At 35.3% G+C, this 18781-nt stretch overlaps 1 protein-coding gene across 2 annotated transcripts; it reads left to right on the top strand.

Annotated features, from left to right (window-relative positions):
• Positions 1 to 291: 291 nt before the first annotated feature.
• On the top strand, positions 292 to 16881 carry LOC130749372 (uncharacterized). 2 transcript variants are annotated; one of them, XM_057602718.1, is made up of 18 exons: positions 292 to 521; positions 762 to 990; positions 2679 to 2817; positions 5472 to 5623; positions 5898 to 5981; positions 6091 to 6153; positions 6914 to 7045; positions 7133 to 7339; positions 8127 to 8246; positions 9061 to 9110; positions 10317 to 10479; positions 11479 to 11616; positions 12278 to 12400; positions 12496 to 12594; positions 12983 to 13072; positions 13187 to 13268; positions 16052 to 16182; positions 16268 to 16881. In XM_057602718.1, the coding sequence occupies exons 2-18, from the start codon at positions 856 to 858 to the stop codon at positions 16412 to 16414; spliced, it is 2055 nt and encodes a 684-aa protein (XP_057458701.1). In that variant the 5' UTR covers positions 292 to 521; positions 762 to 855; the 3' UTR covers positions 16415 to 16881. The 2 variants fall into 2 exon arrangements, with proteins under 2 accessions (XP_057458701.1, XP_057458700.1); XM_057602717.1 differs by having other exon boundaries at positions 292 to 576.
• The last annotated feature ends 1900 nt before the right edge of the window (positions 16882 to 18781 follow it).

Raw genomic sequence — 18781 nt, 5'->3', positions numbered from 1 at the left:
CATATTATAGTTGGGGATTAGAATAATCTCATAGGGTTGCCACTTACTCTTCATCCAAAATTGGTGCTAAATATATGGTCTTGTACTATGCCATTTTTTGTCAAATCAAATTTACATCAACATTAATTTTTTTTAAAGGATTAATTTTAAAAAAGTTACAATTTCATATTTTAATTATTTTAATTTCACATAATAATAATAATAATATAAAATAAAATATGTGTGTATATATATATATATTGCTTTCTGGGATCGCGTTTTTTTGGTCTGCGCCCCTCTCTCACTGAGACATCGTGGATTAATAAAACAAAGCAAACAAACCCAAAAACACAAACCTCACTTCTCTTTCTCTCTCTAACTAACAACCAACAAACTTTCTCTGTCTAGGGTTTCGAACACGAGCTCGCTCTCACTCTCGCTGTGCTCACCACAATCCTAGGGCTCCTCTTTCACCCTTCGCGATCGACGAAGCTTCAATTGCCCTAGTTTCCTCTTCGATTCAGCCTCGTTCGTCTGCTGAGGTTTGCTAATTGCGATTCTTCCGCTCTTGCTTTTGCTGATTCTCAAGATTATCGTGTGAGTTTTGATTCTGCTGTGAATTTCGTTACTAGCTTGAGTTTTCCCGTGATTTTATTAATCTCTGAAATTGCTTGAGAATTTGTGTAGTTGGTGGAAGCCTTTAGCTATTTATTGAGCTGGTAGAATTTGCGGGCACGGTTGTGTAACGAGGATTGATTGATTTATTTATTTGAATGGTGCAGGCAGAAAGGATTGTAGTGATCAGTGGCAAGCTAGAAGTAGTTGTTAGGGTTATTGGGATTTTTAAGGTGGCGGGCGAATGTTGCTTGATGCTTGATGATAGTCGCAATGGACTTGAATGCCTCGCCGGTCCCTGAGGAAGATGAAGATACTTTTGAGGAGAGGATACATGTCGAGGAGTTTACTGCACCCGAAGAGCGCATTGAATCTGGAGCTGATATAGCACGCCGGGTACCATTTCCTCTCTGTTATTTTCATTTTATCATTTTCTAGAATCATGATTGTGATGGTCTATTTGGCTATTTTGCTTGATTCCCTGGACTAGGACTACTGTGATGGTTGTTTCTCGTTTTCTGGGATGAACTGGTGAAGTTCTTCTCATTTTCATTTGGTTTTGTTGCGACTTGTGAGCTTGGAACCTGTATTTGATAGGAACCTGTTTTTTTTTTTTTTTTTTTTTTTTTTTTTTTTTTCCGGGAGTGATAAACTGATGCTTCAAATAACCTTTATGGTTTTAGGATGTGAGTTGGTGCTTCCTGATATGGACATTTTAATCCTTGAATAGCTTGATAAGAGAATCCTAACATGGTCCGCAAACTATTATTTGCAGTTCTGCATGATCAATTTACCTTTTGTTTTCCTGATATGATGATTTGAGTGTTTGATATTAATGATGAACAGCTGGCTTCACATCCAGTGGAGTTAGGATTCTGGTTAACTTAGAAATTTCATTCTGTTGTTGCCTGGTATGCGACTCATAAAAATACACGAGTTTTCTATAATTTGGTCTATTGGAGCAATGTAGTTAAAATCGCAGTCTCACTCGTGAGATCAAACGTTTTTACGATCTTGAGGGTCCAGGACGTGCTCAGCCGCGTGGCTTCCTGGGCTCGGTCAAGTGGGTGCGTATAACCGTTAGAATTGAACGATTTTGACGAGCCCAACTTCAGGTTGCTTTGGGTACACGACCCGTTTTGCGACCCGGAACACTTAATCTGAGTGTCCATTTGAAGTGCTCTCCTGTGTTCGTCAAGCTCCGTCTTCCTCTGTTCAAGCTTGTACACTAACCTGACATGGCATATTATCAGATTATACATTTTTTATGACTGTTTGAAATGAATTGAATCCACATATCCTGCCATAAAAGGGAGCAATGTGAATACTTTACAATGTGAATACTATGTTAATCCATGCAGATGCACCCACGTAGTAGTCCATTTAGATACTTACTTGAGACCTGTAACATAACTTTGTTAGTAGTTGAGCATGTATCTAGCTTGTAATTTTAGTGATTGGATAATGGAAACTGCTTGGAGTACCTCAGTTCAATTTTTTGCGAGTTGTGATGAAAGGAAAATTATGATTTATGATTGAAGATGAATTTAAGGTGTCCGAATTTCACTGCTGTTTGTTAAATTATACAGAGCATCTTCGTCAAGCAAACTTGGTTTTGAAATGGCAAAGATTTTTTTCTTTCTATCTGTCTCTTAAGTCTTATCCCCATCCCCATCCGATTGTTCCTCTCCCTGTCACACTCTCTATCTTTCCTTCTCATAATAACAGTTATTGTTGTTTGGATTAGATTTTCTGGTGCTCGATAAAGAGCATAATCAAAATGCTGTAGAGGGCTTTTAGCTGTTTTTTTTTGCATGGATAGAAATTAAGCGAAACCAGAAATAGGTTAATGGGAAGATAGAGTCTGATAGAGATTTTTTATAAACAGTTTGAAAAAAGAAGAAGCAAAACTACAAGTCCAAAATTTGATGCGTTGGACACGCATTCTTTTTGGCTACTAAATCATATGTAGGGCACATATTGTGCTGCTTTTTTGTGCTTCATAAGTAACTAGTTTCTCAAACTGTATTTACCTTCACCTATCCTTTCATTAACACAATTCCTGACTTACTGCATCTTTTTAGGAGCGTGAAGAAAGAAAGAGACGGTTGAAGCGAGAACGTTCAGATGACAGACCCATGCAAGTATCTCAGTCAACCGGATATGATCCGCCATTTCATACTAAGATCCTTAAACAATATGATACAAGTAGACTTCCTCCGGGTAAGGGTTTTTTCCGTGGTCCATTTGCTGACTTACCAGTGATAATTAGTAATGCCATTGAATCATATATCTTCCCAGCAATTTAATATATTCACATAATTATATTGCTCCCTGGAATAATAAACTCTGATATTTCCTCGTACTCTACTATCCTATCTCAAACTATTTTTTATAGTGGATTTATTATATTGATTAAACCAATGATATGCAAGAAACTTTGAGAAAGTTCTTACAGAGTAACTGAAGATATTGACTTCTGTTATTAGAATACTAACTGAAAACTTTACATGGCAGTTTCTGTAATACTTTCTGGACTTTACATGGGAGTTTCTGTAATACTTTATGGTTAGGCCGTTGACTGCTAACTGAAACCAACTTTCTAACTACTTAACTGCTGTAGAAACAGCTACCTGAGTCAGCATACAACAGAAGCTACCCTAATATTCTCCCTTAAATACAAGGAAGATGGAGTGAGGAGAACTAATCAAAGACCTTCAGTTTGTTGCACATCTCTCAAAACCTGTTAGTGCTAAACGCCTTAACTAAGCTGGTCAAAGTTTAGTTGGTTCAGTTCAATTTATTGGGTTGCACTTTGTTTGTTTTAACTGAACGTACAGATGAAATTTAAAAAAAAAAGAAAAAAGAAAAAAGAAAATGAAAGGTTGAAATGTGAAATCCCTAACCTTTTCCCCTCTTCTCTTCCTTTGTGGCTGCCTCCTTGTAGAACCAAAGTGCAGTTGTTTGAAAATCCACTCACTGCTGAATTGTTGGCTAGCATATTGTCATATACTCTTGCTTATCGTCGCTTGTCGCTTACCGTTTCTCATCGTTGGTAAGCTATTGGTCAAGCACTTATTGCTTGTGACCCATCACTGGTGGTGGTTTCATGTCGTCACTCGTCAATGGTCAGCCATTAATTGTAGATTGACGTCAACTTTCACATGTCATTGCTCAGCCTTTACCCACCTCTGCCCCTGTGTCCTCTATCGTGATGGTTAGGGTTCCAACCATCGAATTGTTGTTAGTGAAGTTTGCTTGAGGTGAAGGAGCGAGAGACGACTGAGTACCTTGGATGAGGTTGATTGAAAGTTCAATAGAAAACTTCTTGTTCTCCTATACGCACACTTATTGAGCAAGAAGGAGGGACTCGATCTCATCAATGGCAGTGCCTGAATTTTGCTGCTCATGTGAACAAGGTTTACCAGAGATTCATACTCGGCCTTTTGAGAATAACATCAACTTGCTCCTTAGGAGAAACCGGATCACAAAATGAGTAGAGTCTGAAATTGACTTGGTTCTCATAATTTCCTAGTGTTGTACTGAGCAAATCAGTGTGCAACGGGCCAACGGCCTGTACTTTGCTTGAGTCTATAGTGAAATGGGAGTGAAGTTTGTCCCATAGTTGAAACACTGTCATTTTGGTAAGAATTGGTGTGGAAGCAGAGGACTGTAGCCAAGAAAGTAGTAGAGCATCTTGTTGCTCCCAAAGTAGGCACCGTTCACTAACTGTACCTGAATCTTGACCAGCCTTAGATTTGACTCTTGAAGGAATTCTTGGATTAACTGGGTATAAATGGAGATTATGACCAATAAATTTGCTGCTTCCGTAACAGGAACTTTTATTATTCAGTTTCTTAGAGATGGAGTGAGAAAATGAGATTGTAGAGTCCGCTGAAGCTGACACCGGGGAGGGACAGCAGAGAACGGTGTAGCTCTCATATAGGTGATGGTGGCGGACAAGGAGAACTGACGTCGGTCATTGTCTCTGGGAATTTCAAGCTTTTGATATCACAAAGGGGGGAGTCAGAAGAATAGTGACTATATTGAACAGATAATCTGAGTGATACAATGGGTCTGTATATATAAGCTCAATGATGATCTTCTAACTGAAGTAACAGAGTCAACCTAACTCTCTAGCTGATTAACTTACAGCTTTTACTAGTAACATGTATCTAACCCATTGCCTAATGGGGACAATCCTTTGTGCTCTAGTGGAGTTAGGGTAGTATACTGCTGTAGTGTTTGACTGTCTGTAAAGTATATGCTGTGCATTGATTCAGTTGATGATGAATCAGCTGGCTGTTACTCAGTTGGAAGTTAGTTACTGTTAGTAATCTGTCAAAATTAACCACAGGTACTAAAGCTGGTTTTTACTAATAATTTTCAGTAACATTTCTATTTTCTCATACTTTCTGTGAATTTTTCTCTAACTTTCTCACTGAACAGTTTCTATCCAACTAAAAACTTAACAAGAGAACATCTGTTATGCATTTATTGCTAGGCTGCTGATAGCTAACTGAAAATAACTTTCTAACTGCCTAGCAGCTGTAGAAACAGCTAGCTGAGTCAGCATACAGCAGATCATGGATGGTATTTGGTTGTAACGTTTGTTTTTGGGAACAAGTTTGGCTCTTTTTCTTGCACTTTGTTTTTTTTTTTTGGACTGTTAGGGGTTGGATGGGCTGGTGGATTTTAGTGGTACAAAAAATGAGTACACTTCTAAGATTTTTTTTTAATAAAATGCAGATTGATAGGTGTTATAATTTGCTTTAGTCATATTTGAGATTATTGGTTTACATTTTATGTTACAAATTACAGTTGTACATGTGAATGGACAATTGATTATGCATTATCATTTTGTTTTTTACATGTAGGATGGTTGGATTGTCCTTCATTTGGCCAGGAAATTTGTTTCATGATACCTTCCAAGGTTCCACTTGGTGAAGCATACAATGATTGTGTTGCTCCTGGTAAAAGATACTCATTTAAACAAGTGATACACAACCAGAGAGTTTTAGGCAGAAAAGTAAGCATACTTCATTTAGATATTTGTCCTTCTGTTTCTTTTGCTTCTTTGCCACTGAGTTTTTCTTTATTTTTAATTTGAAGAACTGGAGTAATCTAAATGAAAGGAATTTCTAGATTTGTACAAAACAAGAAAAAATATGAAAAGGATCCACATATCTAGTTGTTTGTCCAAATACAATCTAGAGAAATTTAACGCTCTATGCCAGACAAGAATCAAGTCTTTTTTGCATAACATTTACTTGTGTTTTCATCTTTTTCCTCTTGATGTGCAGCTTGGTCTTGTGATTGATTTGACGAATACCTCCCGATACTATCCAGTCACAGATTTAAAGAAAGAGGGCATCAAGCATGTTAAGGTTTGTAGTGGCAATATTTTATTCACCAACGCATGCTTTTCTAATTTTGTCTTCAAAACTGCAACACCTATTCTTGTCCTTACATTTTATGATCATTGTTGTTGTTTAGATTCAATGCAGGGGGAGGGATTCTGTACCTGATAATTTATCTGTGAACAAGTTCGTATATGAGGTTTGTTTCTTGCTTGATAAGATTTTTGTAGTCTTGCCTAATTTTTTAGAATAATTTCGCAAACATTTTTTGTTTCTTGGCTTAACAAGTAATTCATTGTTTACTTCAAAGACCATCTTTTGACCTTTGCAATGAATACCATTGATGGTGGATGTGGCAAGCCAAACGTAGATGGCTTTGCAGCCAATTGCAGAAGCATGATGAAATAATATAATAATATATTTGCATGGTCCACCATTCACACAAGATAATCTAAAATTACTGTTGAATATAACTGTTGAGATATTGTATGTAATGAGAGAGATATTCTACATATTTGGTTGATTTGTTTTGTGATTGTTTCCTTATATAACTTGATCTTAATCCCTAGATTGTATGGCTCATCCTTGTATATATTGTACTCATAGTCATAGAATAGAATAGCAAGAATTTCATTCAAGTTGGTAGCAGCTCTCTCTAAGTTCGACCCCTATTTCACGCTTCCAGTTTTAAGAATTTTCTATTGTTCCCACTATCTAATTTATCCCAAATAAGCTACTCGTTCAAAGAATTCTCCTAAAAAATGCAAGAGCCACTCTCTTACTCATGCATGTTTGGATCAACTTATTTTTCCTCTGAATCAATAATGGCATCTAGAAGCTATTCACAAAAAAGCTTCTCCACAGAATTGATTTTGACTTTAGAATCAATCGTAAAAAGATTACCAAACATGCACTGGGGGATTATTATTTTTTAACCACGTGATTATTGACATTTCCAGGTTATTCAATTTATGTCGCGCCAAAAACACGCGAAGAAGTATATACTTGTTCATTGTACACATGGGCATAATCGTACAGGATACATGATCATCCATTATCTCATGCGTGCTACATCAATGTCTGTTACTCAGGTCAGTTTTGGAGTTATAATATAACTGGCATTTTCTCTCTGTTAAAGATGTTGCTTAGTCTCAGTGGATATGATTTGCTTCTTGTAGGCAATAAAAAATTTTTCTGATGCACGCCCTCCGGGAATCTATAAACCTGATTATATTGAGGCATTGTATACATTTTATCATGAAAAAAAGCCTGAAATGGTAGTTTGTCCTCCTACTCCGGAGTGGAAAAGATCTTCTGAATTTGATCTCAATGGTGAGGCAGTTCCAGATGATGATGATGATGGAATACCAGGCCCTGATTTGCAGGTATTGAAAATATACAGTGATTTCAATATTTTAGTTCTTGCTATTCATGCTATCTGAATTGCTTTTCTATCTTCTGGCAGGATTTGTTGTAAGTTCTTGTTAGTGTTATTCTGAGATTATATTAATGGCAATTTGCAGATTTATAATCTTCCTATATCTCTCTTTCTCCATGTATTTTCTCTGCTGGTTGAATTCAGAAACTTCTTCGTTATCAAGTGGCTATTTCATTTGTCTGGCCCTGTGGATTTTCCTATTCAATCAACTTGGCCCCATGGCTTTCTGTGTGCAATAAAAAGAAAATCAGTCCTACACTCTTCGTGCTCTAGATGTCTAGTCCTGGAGTGTGTTGAGATCTCACATTGTCTAGGGATAGGACTATTTTTTAAAACCTTATTGTCGATTTTAGGACTTCAGAAGATGATATGATTCTTTAAGCACCCTTACTATTGGCCTGGGAACTTTACCGAAAATCATCGTGGATTCCTAAGCCCTAAAATTGACAATAAGGGTTAAAACAAGCTGGGGATGATGCTGACAATCATGTAGAGAATAAAATTAACCGTAAGAGAGACATTCACATGAATGTAGCAAATTTTAATGTCTTTGTAAAATATTGTGTTCCTTTGAAAATAGGGGAGAGGGCAGTGTCACTTAAGAATCTATTAAGGGGGGAGTATTTTTATCCTTACATCTTTTAGTTTATTTACTTGTTGTTTGTCTAATAGTAATATACTAATATTCATAGAGAAATAGAGAACTCGGCCATTTGACATGTTTTAAACTTCAGGAGACACATGAGACAGACGCACGAATGACAAATGATGATGTTTTAGGAGATGAGATACCTGCTGATCAGCAAGATGCACTTCGACAGTTCTGTTATCAAACACTTAAATTGGGTGCTGGGGTAAGCCTTTTTTTCATGCATGAGTTTATTGCTTTGATTTAAGAACCCAGTTTTAAATTATGATTTTTCCGCTTTTATGATTTCATTGCATCTGTACGTTTTTATTCAATTATATTACAATAAACGAATTAATGGCGTGTATTATGCTTGTTTTTACACTATCATTTGATCCTTTGTCTTTTTGATTGTCCTCGTTGGGCTGTTGTGTTTGTCAGTTGATGTGCTTGGTCATGTCATTATATCTTTCCAAAATTGCACTATTCTATTAATATCCCTCATTTTAGAGGGTTTACTTTTTCTTTTGTTTAAAAATGTTACTTGATGCTGGGATGATGACATTTTCAATTGCTATATTTGTGTGTTTTCTTATTCAACAGAAGCCTGGTTACTTAATCCTACATAACATGTAGATTGGATTATTGCTATATTTATGGATCAGTAATAATATAAGACGTTTTAATATGAGTAATTTGTGTAATATTTGTGTCTGACTAGTAAACGTTATAAGTTCCTAATGCTTCTTATAAACTGTAAATCTTTCCTTAATTCAGGGAATAGATATTTTTTTTTAATTGGGATTGGGAATTATTATATTTTAAATGTTCATCATTCAAGTTTGATGCTGTATAATTCTTGTTCACTGCTGTCTTCTATTTGGTTCTGTATGCGCAAACCTAAGCTGCTGATGACATGGGTCCTTTATAAAGCTTTTATAGTATCTTGCCTTTTTTTCCTCCTTTTGATTTTGCTGATTTCCCTGCTTGATGGACCTCGAATGCTTGGCGTACCTATTTCACTAATTATTAATATGCAGGCCAGAGGACATACACAATTTCCAGGTTCACACCCAGTTTCTCTCAACAGGTCTATTTATCTGAGCCATTAACATATATTTTGATTTTACAGTAGTTATGCATTAAACTTGGGTGCTGCTAATTCTTTTGCTATCATACTTATTTTGTTGATGTGTCTCCTAACAACACATCTTAACGAGCAAAAAAAATACTTATCTCTTTATTGATTACTTATGGTAGAAAGTATTGATTTAAATTATTTCAGACTTTGAAGACGTTAAATGCTTTTATATTTATTAGATATTTTTTATTTTTGATTCCTTAACATGTGCCCTAAGGGGCAAGACAAAAACTAAATATCTTTTCATTGGTTTACACCAAATACAGTGTACCAGCTATAGTCTAGTACAGCTCTGGCAGTTAGTTATGGTTAGGATCCAGTTAAGCTCTCTAGCCCATCTATATGTAGGATATACTGCAACTGTGTAGCACTATTCAGTTTTCTTTCAAATCATTTTCAGTTCTCTCTATCTTTCTATGTTCATTCTCTCTCATTCTAATATGGTATAAAGTGCCTAATCATTGGAAAGCATGGATCCCAGCAAATCTCCGCTTCACTCTCCACTAACAGCGCAGATGCCCATGCATGCGAGGCTAGTCACAGCTGCCTCATACTCATAGGCTATTTCACTTCGTCAAGCATGTTGTTTTCCTTCACACACTATCACAAACAGTAGCAAAAGCTCTTCAGCTAAGAATTGAACTTCAGACTACCAATTATGTCTCTAGTTATAGTTATTTACACTGTTTAGTCGACAGTTATTCAGTCAGGATCAGTTATGTACTCTAGCCTTTCTATATATGCGGTAACACTCTGATCATTTTGTATTCAATATAAGCATATTCAATATAAGCATTCTCAGCTTCAGTCTCTAATCAGTTGATTCTAACCGAATGAGCTAACTGATTAACTTCCCTTCCTTTACTAAGGAAGGTTGTTACTTCCTAATTGCGTAAGCCCTAGCTGGCATTTTAACTGCCAGAGTTAGCTATTAACTAACTTCCAACCCTCTTATTCCTTCTCTGGTATACTTTCTTAACCAGAGGCTTACAAGTCGACCTATCACTCTCTCTTGATATGATCATTTTCTCTCACTCGTACACTTTCTCAGATTTGTAAATTTACTACCGACATTGATTTCACGATTTTGTTCCTTATTAATTTTATGATTTTATCTGTAATCTATTTTAAATTTGGTTATGTTGGTCTGTGCAGGGATAATTTGCAGTTGTTACGACAACGCTATTATTATGCAACATGGAAGGCTGATGGTACACGATATATGATGCTAATAACATTGGATGGGTGTTTCTTGATAGATAGAAATTTTAATTTTCGAAGGGTCCAGATGAGATTTCCTTGCAGGAGTACAAATGATGTACGTGGGGTACTTCAAAATTTCTGATAGTGATTGTTAAGGCTTAGAGCTTTTAACTTGAATAGATTTTTCAACATGTGTAAATACCATTATCAACTGTGATCATGATAATTAATTTACATTATCTAGTGATAGGTAGTAAGTTAGCTTATGGTCATCTCATCATTAACACGTTGATCAATTGTAGTATTGAATATTGAAACTATGAATAAGAAATTAGTGTGCTGCCTGGTAATATGTCAAACGATGTCTTCCAACAAACCCTAACCCTCATTTTTATACTTCCATTTTACAAGGTTTCCAACACTTGCTGTTTTTTTATGCAACCTTAAATTTGAAAATCTTGTCAAACCACTGGTGTGACCACTGGCTTGTCCAGACTGGCCTGTGGCAACCAAATGTGCAGTATCTGTCGTGCTGTGATCTAATTCTACTGGTGCTCTTCTTTCATTTAGACTGCATTTCCCTTTCTATACCCCTTTCCTCTTGGTGATCAACAGTTGTGCTATTTTCTAGTCACCACTAAAGCTACTTCTGATTACTAGTTGTCCTCACACCAGAAACAGAAAGGTCTCACCAGCCATATCTGCAGTGCCACCATCATTCGAATATGCACCACCTGATCTTGCGAACTTTACTGTTGAAGCATGATTTCCATTCTCCATAGATGTTCACTTTCTTCATTTGGACTGAGCATTCTTCTCGTTTATTCCATAAGAAGTCCTCAAGTTGGGGTAACAAGCTTGATGTATATAACCTACATACCCCTAATTCAAGATGGACTGTTACATATAGCACACGTGTAAAACTGTAAATATGATGACCAACTTTAGTTTTAATGGGATTGATGTAAATTTGCTTGGCAAGCTGCTGTTAGTTACTGATTAATCAGCCTTGTTTGTAATAAAAGATCAGGGTGTAGCCTAGAAATGAATTTTCTAAACACAGTTTTTACGATAATGATACACAAACTGATATTTGGTATCTTTGTATTCAAAGGGCTTGGGCGAGAAGACCCACCAATTCACATTACTTGATGGTGAGATGGTTATTGATACCTTGCCAGATTCACAGAAGCAGGAGAGAAGATACCTTATATATGATATGATGGCAATCAACCACGTATCAATAATAGAGGTTTGATTTATATATGATTGCATAAAATAATGCTGGGTGATTCCATTTCTGTTTTGAGCTTGTTAGAAAGAATGTACATAGTGTGCTTAACATCATATAGTATCATAGAATTGCAGTAATTCGGATGACTATACTGTATTTATTATTTTCAGTCTTTGTAATTCACCTCTGCTCTGTAGATTAGACACATGGATTCTATCCCTCGCCTCCCACTTTCGTATTCCTTAACATGGTATCACAGCATGATGGAATTCAGCCCCATATTTTGTGCAGTTAAATTTTATTTGCATGTATCTTTGTTATGCCTTCATTGTCAGTTTATCTGGTCTTGTAAGTTTAAGAACTGTTTCCAAAAACAGGTTTTGAAAACAAACAGGCTTTTAAATTCAGTTTTTAAAAACAGAAAGCAATTTTCAAAAACTGTAATCAACAGTGAATTTACGAAAGGATGATGTGGTAAAATTCGAGTCAGACTTTCTTAACATATGCTGATGGAAAACCTTGATTTGAGGAAACCACAATTCAAGATGTCCATATTTTTTCCCCATTGAAGTTGTTTGTATCTGCTATTTCTGTGTTATCTGTCTTGCCTTCCTTGATTCTTTGATATGAAGTGTACCAAGCTGTGTGTGATTACTGATTAAAGCCAAACTTGGCGCAGCGACCCTTCTATGAACGGTGGAAGATGCTTGAGAAGGAAGTGATTGAACCTAGGAACCATGAACGACACAGTATATACCAGAGCAGAAATCCTTACTATAGATATGACTTGGAACCATTCAGGGCATGCATCTCTGACCTTAAATTGATCATAGAATACTTTAAGCTACTTCGTTTTTCTGCTTGTGGCTCAACTATTGATATACTCGAAATGTTTAGGTGAGGAGGAAAGATTTTTGGTTGCTCTCTACTGTCACAAAGCTTTTAAAGGAATTCATAAAAAGACTCTCGCATGAGGCAGATGGTCTTATATTTCAGGTGGGTTTTGATCAGTGCTCATCTTCAATGTACTAAACACGAGAATGAGATTTTCTATTTTGTGCCAAGCTTCAGTGTATTTTAAATCATGTGTGGTATTGCCTTTTCTGATCTTTGGTTTTGAAATTCTTGATTGCTTTATGAAATGGGATGTACGTAATACATTCTATTTGCAACATAATCAGCATGAGAATAAATTTCTGGGTCTGATACTTGTGAATCACGGCTAAAGATTTGAGAAGGAAAGGAATCATTGTACCTAGACTACTTCATGGTCTATTCCTTTTCCTTCCAAATCCTGTTTATAAACAAGGTGTTTCTTTCTTTTTCTTTTTTCTTTTGTTAATTTATTCAATGGAGGTTGTTACTAACACTGTTAATTTACCAGGGTTGGGACGATCCATATGTACCACGCACTCATGAAGGACTCTTAAAGTGGAAATATGCTAATTTGAATTCAGTTGATTTTCTATTTGAGGTTGTGACATCACTTTATTGCATATGGTGTTGGGATATTAGTTCTAATGTCTCTCTTTCAGTCATAGTTTGTTGATGATGCAGCCAACTAATTTATATCTGCTTGTGCTTACAGGTTGATGGTGATCGTGAGCTACTTTTTCTCTATGAGCGTGGAAAGAAGAAACTCATGGACGGAAATAGGGTTACATTCGGAGGTCAGACAATATTTATTTTTCAGTTTATCTGTCCTACTCATTTAGTTTTGGTAGATATAATCTTCATTCATGCTTCACTGTTTTTTATATAACATTGCGCTTCTTTATATAATAGGAAATCTATAATGTCAAGTTGTTAAGATTCTACAATGACCAGAGATATGAAAAGTAGTATTTTTAAGGTAACCTCATGAGCTAGCTTGTGGGGTATAATCAAGCCTTCCCCTAATTCTAAGATGGTATCAGAATCAAATATTGAGCCACCTATAGATTTCTAAGAATCAATCTGGTCCCGCAACTATCCTAGTAAATGTGTCAACATGAAGATTTTACTTAGGATCAAGAGGGGGGTAAAAGATCGTATCATTAGATAGTAACACGGATCATAAGATCCTCCACTAAAGGAAAAATTATATTTAAACTTATACTTGTGTTTAGAGAATAACATAGCTATAAAGTCAATGCAAACAGTGATATTACTTTTAAATTTAATTAATACTAATTATTATGATTATAACTGTGTAACTCATTACTCATTAGTTTTATTTATTTATAATATGATAAAACTGGATAGTAAATATAACTAAAGACACGTGATAACATAGATGACTGAGACAAAATAACTAAAAAAAGATAATAATATCAGTACTAGAGTTTTAAAAAGCATAAATATAAACATTTAAATATGGAATGAAAACAAATTCGGTGATTGGGTTGAAAAAAAGATATATCTGAAATTGCTATTGGTTTGGTTTGGATTTAAAGTGAAGAGAACCAATTAATCAATTCAATCTGAACCATTAGATTGGTTTGGTTAGAATTATTTGGCTTTTTGGGTCAATTCGAACCAATGAACAGTTGAACACCCCTTGCGCATGCCCATTTCTTCCAGTAAGATTTGTGATCGTCCAAATTTTTCTTTGTCATTTCAACTTTGTTTCAAATGTTTAACCTAAATCTAATGCTAAGAAGACTTAAATCAAATACCATGTCAGGCAATTATCTCACATCTCCTGGAACTCCACTTTGGCTAATGAAAAGGGATGACATTGGTGTAAAAAACAGGCAATTATTTGGCATGCATGCTCCCTTAAACTCTTCTTGAAAAATGGAGTTGTTGGTAGTTTGAGAGCTCACTCCCCTTCTCTTGAAAAGGATTGCAAGATTGTCAATTTCTTTCCTTTTCCTTTTTCGGACTCATTCAGAGATTCACCTCTAGAAGGTCCTTCATACTCTTCTGTACTTATTTATGTATTTTTCTTGTAAGCTGGGAACAATGTCCGGCATTTGCTTCCTAACATCATCAGGAACAGATGTGCACGCTACAACATCTTTCCGAGTTCCTGCTAAATGATGTTTTCATCTATTCTCACCTCCTATATAATCTTTCTTACAATGTTTGCATTTTATTTATCTTGCATCCTCATCAGTATACACCCCACGGTTTCAGCCACATTGCTTGTGATTCTAGCTGCATTCTTATGAATGTTAGATTCTCCTCCACCAGCCGCACGTGAGGATATGATTTCTTCAAAAAGAACAGAAAATGAGCTCAGAAGTGAGGCAAAAGCATAGCATATTATAATCAAAGAGAGACAAATTAGAGCACTAACTTGATGTGCTAAATAGAGCACAAAAGGGAGATGAAACAGAGCACCAAAGAGAGACCGAACAGAGCAGAGAACCTCGACGTTGTGCATCGAAGAATCAAATCATCATAGCCTCACGACTATCTCAGTGAACCAGCCTTACCAAAAAATAATAACAGTCCTACAATCTCTACGTTCTAGATGTTCAGTCTTCGGTTTTTTAGGTGTTTAAAATCCTATATTAATTAGAGATACGACCAAAGTAATCATTGTAAACTTGAGTAATCCTCATCACACAAGTTACTTCTTGGGGTAGAGTTAGGTCTAGCCCAAAATATAAGACAAGTCTTGGCTTTTACGGGGTCGAAATGTGTCAATTGCTTGAATTTCAAACTTGGCCTAAAAAAATTTTCTCAAGTTTAAAGTTTGAGCTTCACTTGTCTGAACTTGAAACTTGAGCAGGGCTATATTAGTTTGTCTATAGCTTGATTGTTTGTTTCCTCTATCAAATTTCTAATTGAATTTTGTTTGTGTTTACTAATTTAGTATTTAGCAGATATTTATGCTAGAAGATAAAGTAAAAATATATGTAATTTTGCACTAAGGAATGTGACTGAAATTCACACATTATGGAGTTTTTTTTTCAGAGTGATAGAAACTCATCTAGAATATAACTCTTGAAAATTGGAGTTAGGTAACTGATAGATATAGATAATGATCAAAACTACAATTCTCTAGGTATTAGGTAAATATAATAAATAAATTTGCTATAAACATACCCTAGTTATTTGTCAGCTGTGAATGCGAAGGTTACTAAGTTGAGCTTGAGCTTGAGCTTGTTTCTTTAACTAAACAACCGAGTTTAATTACTGAGCTCTTTTACAACCCCATTGGCATTATTTATTTCTCAATGTAGCGCATTTTCATATGCTACTTTAGAGTTAAAGTTTGGTTATTTTCATAATAACCAGTTTCTAGCACCATTCAAAAAGTGGTTGGAGAAGGAAGCTGTACCTATAAATTGTTTTGAATGATGCTTTAGTATTACTATTAATACATGATGTTGTTCTATTTTTATTTTTTTTGTCATTATTTTGATGTTGCTTGTTTAATTGTTAAGTCTGAAGTTTCTGGTCCTTGTTTTATTCTAACTGCATTTATTTTGATTACTTTCTGAAACCCTAAAATCTGCAGATGACTCAGATCCCTCAGTTTATGCTGGAAAGATCATAGAGTGTTCCTGGGATTTTGATGAACTGGAATGGAAATTCTTGCGAGTCAGGACAGATAAATCAACTCCAAATGAGTTTAATACATACAAGAAGGTCCAATACTAAATCCCATTTTCTAATTTCCCTCAACTCTGATTCTGCACTTGGCCTCAGTCATTTACTTAATTTATTATTATAGGTGATGCGAAGCATAAGAGACAACATTACGGAGGAGGACTTATTGAATGAAATAGATGAGATAATCCGGCTGCCTATGTATGCTGACAGGATAAGAATGGATAGTAAAGCAACTCAGCATGCAAATGCTGCAAGACGTAAGCAATGATTGGTGGTGGTGGTTAGATAGGAACTTATGCTCACAAGTGAGAACAAGATCAAATGTATCCAGTGATGTCTGGCTCTGAGATTTATTGGAATTTGTTTAGGATTTGGCTATGTATTACTATTTAGCCATTAACCGAAGGTTGCTTCTATTATGTAATTATTAGTTCTTGCGGTAATTGCTGCTGAGTTGTGTGATGCAGGTGGTACCGCACAAATTCCGGCCTGAATCCATTTCCTATGGTTGTCCAGATCAAGAGAGTTAGGTTTAGGATCTCAATGTATATTATCATTTTTCTTTTTTTAATTAGTGATTAAAAGTTATTCAAAGGGAGCTTTTCTTGATGTCAAAGTTCCCTTGCATTGGCTAGAATTTCCCGAATGTGAATATTCATGTAGAACTAACCAGTCTTCCGCTCTCTTTTCATGTTTTATTTTCCAATCACTCAATCATATTCATATTTTAGTTAATATAGTCTTTGGTAATGTATTTATTTCATAACTTCAAAAAAAATGTATTTGTTTCATGAATTAAAAAACCTATATTACTAAAATTGTAAGAGTCACATTAATAAAAAACACAATCAACGATCTATTCATTTTTAATTTTAAAAACTAAAATAGGTAGAATTTTTTTCAAAAATATTCAAGCTAATTTTCATACCTGCACCCACTTGTAAAATGTAACCGGTAGTTTTCTATATTGGGGTTTCAACTCATCTGATGGGAATTGTCTTATTGTAGGTAATTGTAATGTACGAGTTTGGTGTAGTTGTCTTGATTTCAGTTACTCAAAGTACTCGGCCAAGTTGATTTACTAATTTCCCTGATAAAACTAGCATTTCTATTTATTTGTTTTTTGCTAATTGGGAGGGCTAAAGCCCATAAAAAACTGCATTTCTATCATGCCCCCATTATGACTGTTTGTATGTGTTACTTTTAGCTTGAAAGTGTTTTCAACCCAATGAAAGGAATTCTTTTAATAATGATATACTAACACCTCATTTTTTCTCCATTTTATTTTCACTTATTTTTATTTTTATTTCTCTCATCTTATTATTTATCAAATCTTATATTTTTTCTTTTTTACTTTTTATTTTATTCCTATCTCTCTCATCCTCCACCTCTTTCGACCTCATTTTTGAGGTGTGAAAGAATATTTATTCCAATTCTTACTTTTATTTTGTGTGCTTTGAAATGTGTGAGGCTTGTCAGGAAGCAAATGAACCGAATAGTAGAAGTGTGAGGTATAGAACATTTTTTACTTGTACTCATCAATGTTATTCTTTTGCTTTTTCAATGAAAAGAAGTATGATATACTTGAGAAACATAATAGTTAATGTCCACATTGCTACATTGAGTTGATGTCTTAGTGTGTGTTTGGCTCGGCGTTAGTAGAATTGGATCTGGCCAGAATTGGATCTGATATGAATTGGATCTGGTAAACGTGAGTTTGAGTGACGTGATTTATGTTTGGATACATTTATCAGGAATTGGATCTGATAGACTTGAATTGGATCTGTAAAAGGGAAAGGGGACAATTGGATCAACATTGATGCTAAAGCAACAAATTGTTGTGTTAGGATAGATCCAATTCTGGGGCCAGAATTGGATCAACATTTAACATCCAAACATCAATGGAGATGGAAAAATCACGTTTGAGGTCTTTAAACGTGGATCAGGCCTGATCCAACGTGCATCCAATCACGTTTGAGCATAAATCAGCATCCATGCATAACCATATTGCAAATAACAAATTTTCAAGGCTCCCTCGTTTAAAAATCGGTAATGTATTTTTAAGATACCAGAATTTTTAAAATCTAGGAATGTATTTTTAAGAAGGGTTTTTTCTTTACTTATGGGTAAAACCCAATATTGTATTTTATAATACGAGCAAAAGTGAATAACACTATCACAGAACTGGTTCGAATAGGTTGGGGCTTGGGGGTGAGAAGGAAGAAGAAGATGAAGGTGATGAGTGAGGTTGAGGGAAGAAGATGAAGTGGGTCGGGGGTGTTGTGCAATGGGTGAGTTTGAGGGAAGAAGAAGAGGCAAGCATGTATTTTAGAGTGCCAAAACCACACCCTCTTAATTATTCTAAAGGCTTAAATATGTATTTTCTCCTTGAAAACATAAAAAATGTTGGTTCTAGTCCTTGAAAATTCATTTTTCAGTTTTAATCCTAAAATTACACATTGTCACCTGTTTTAGCCATTGCCATTAAGTTTTGCTTACAAAACTCACAATTCATACTTCGTGTTGTTTTATCTGATTTGACATTGTGAGACCCATCCATTTACACCACTCAAACATTGATGTAAAATTTTGCCTATTGTCTCACATGTGTTTTTCATGTTCAAAGTCTAAATTA

This window comes from Lotus japonicus, chromosome 3, assembly GCF_012489685.1.
Source record: "Lotus japonicus ecotype B-129 chromosome 3, LjGifu_v1.2".
NCBI classification, from domain to species: domain Eukaryota; kingdom Viridiplantae; phylum Streptophyta; class Magnoliopsida; order Fabales; family Fabaceae; genus Lotus; species Lotus japonicus.
This window is presented reverse-complemented; position numbering and strand designations above follow the sequence as displayed.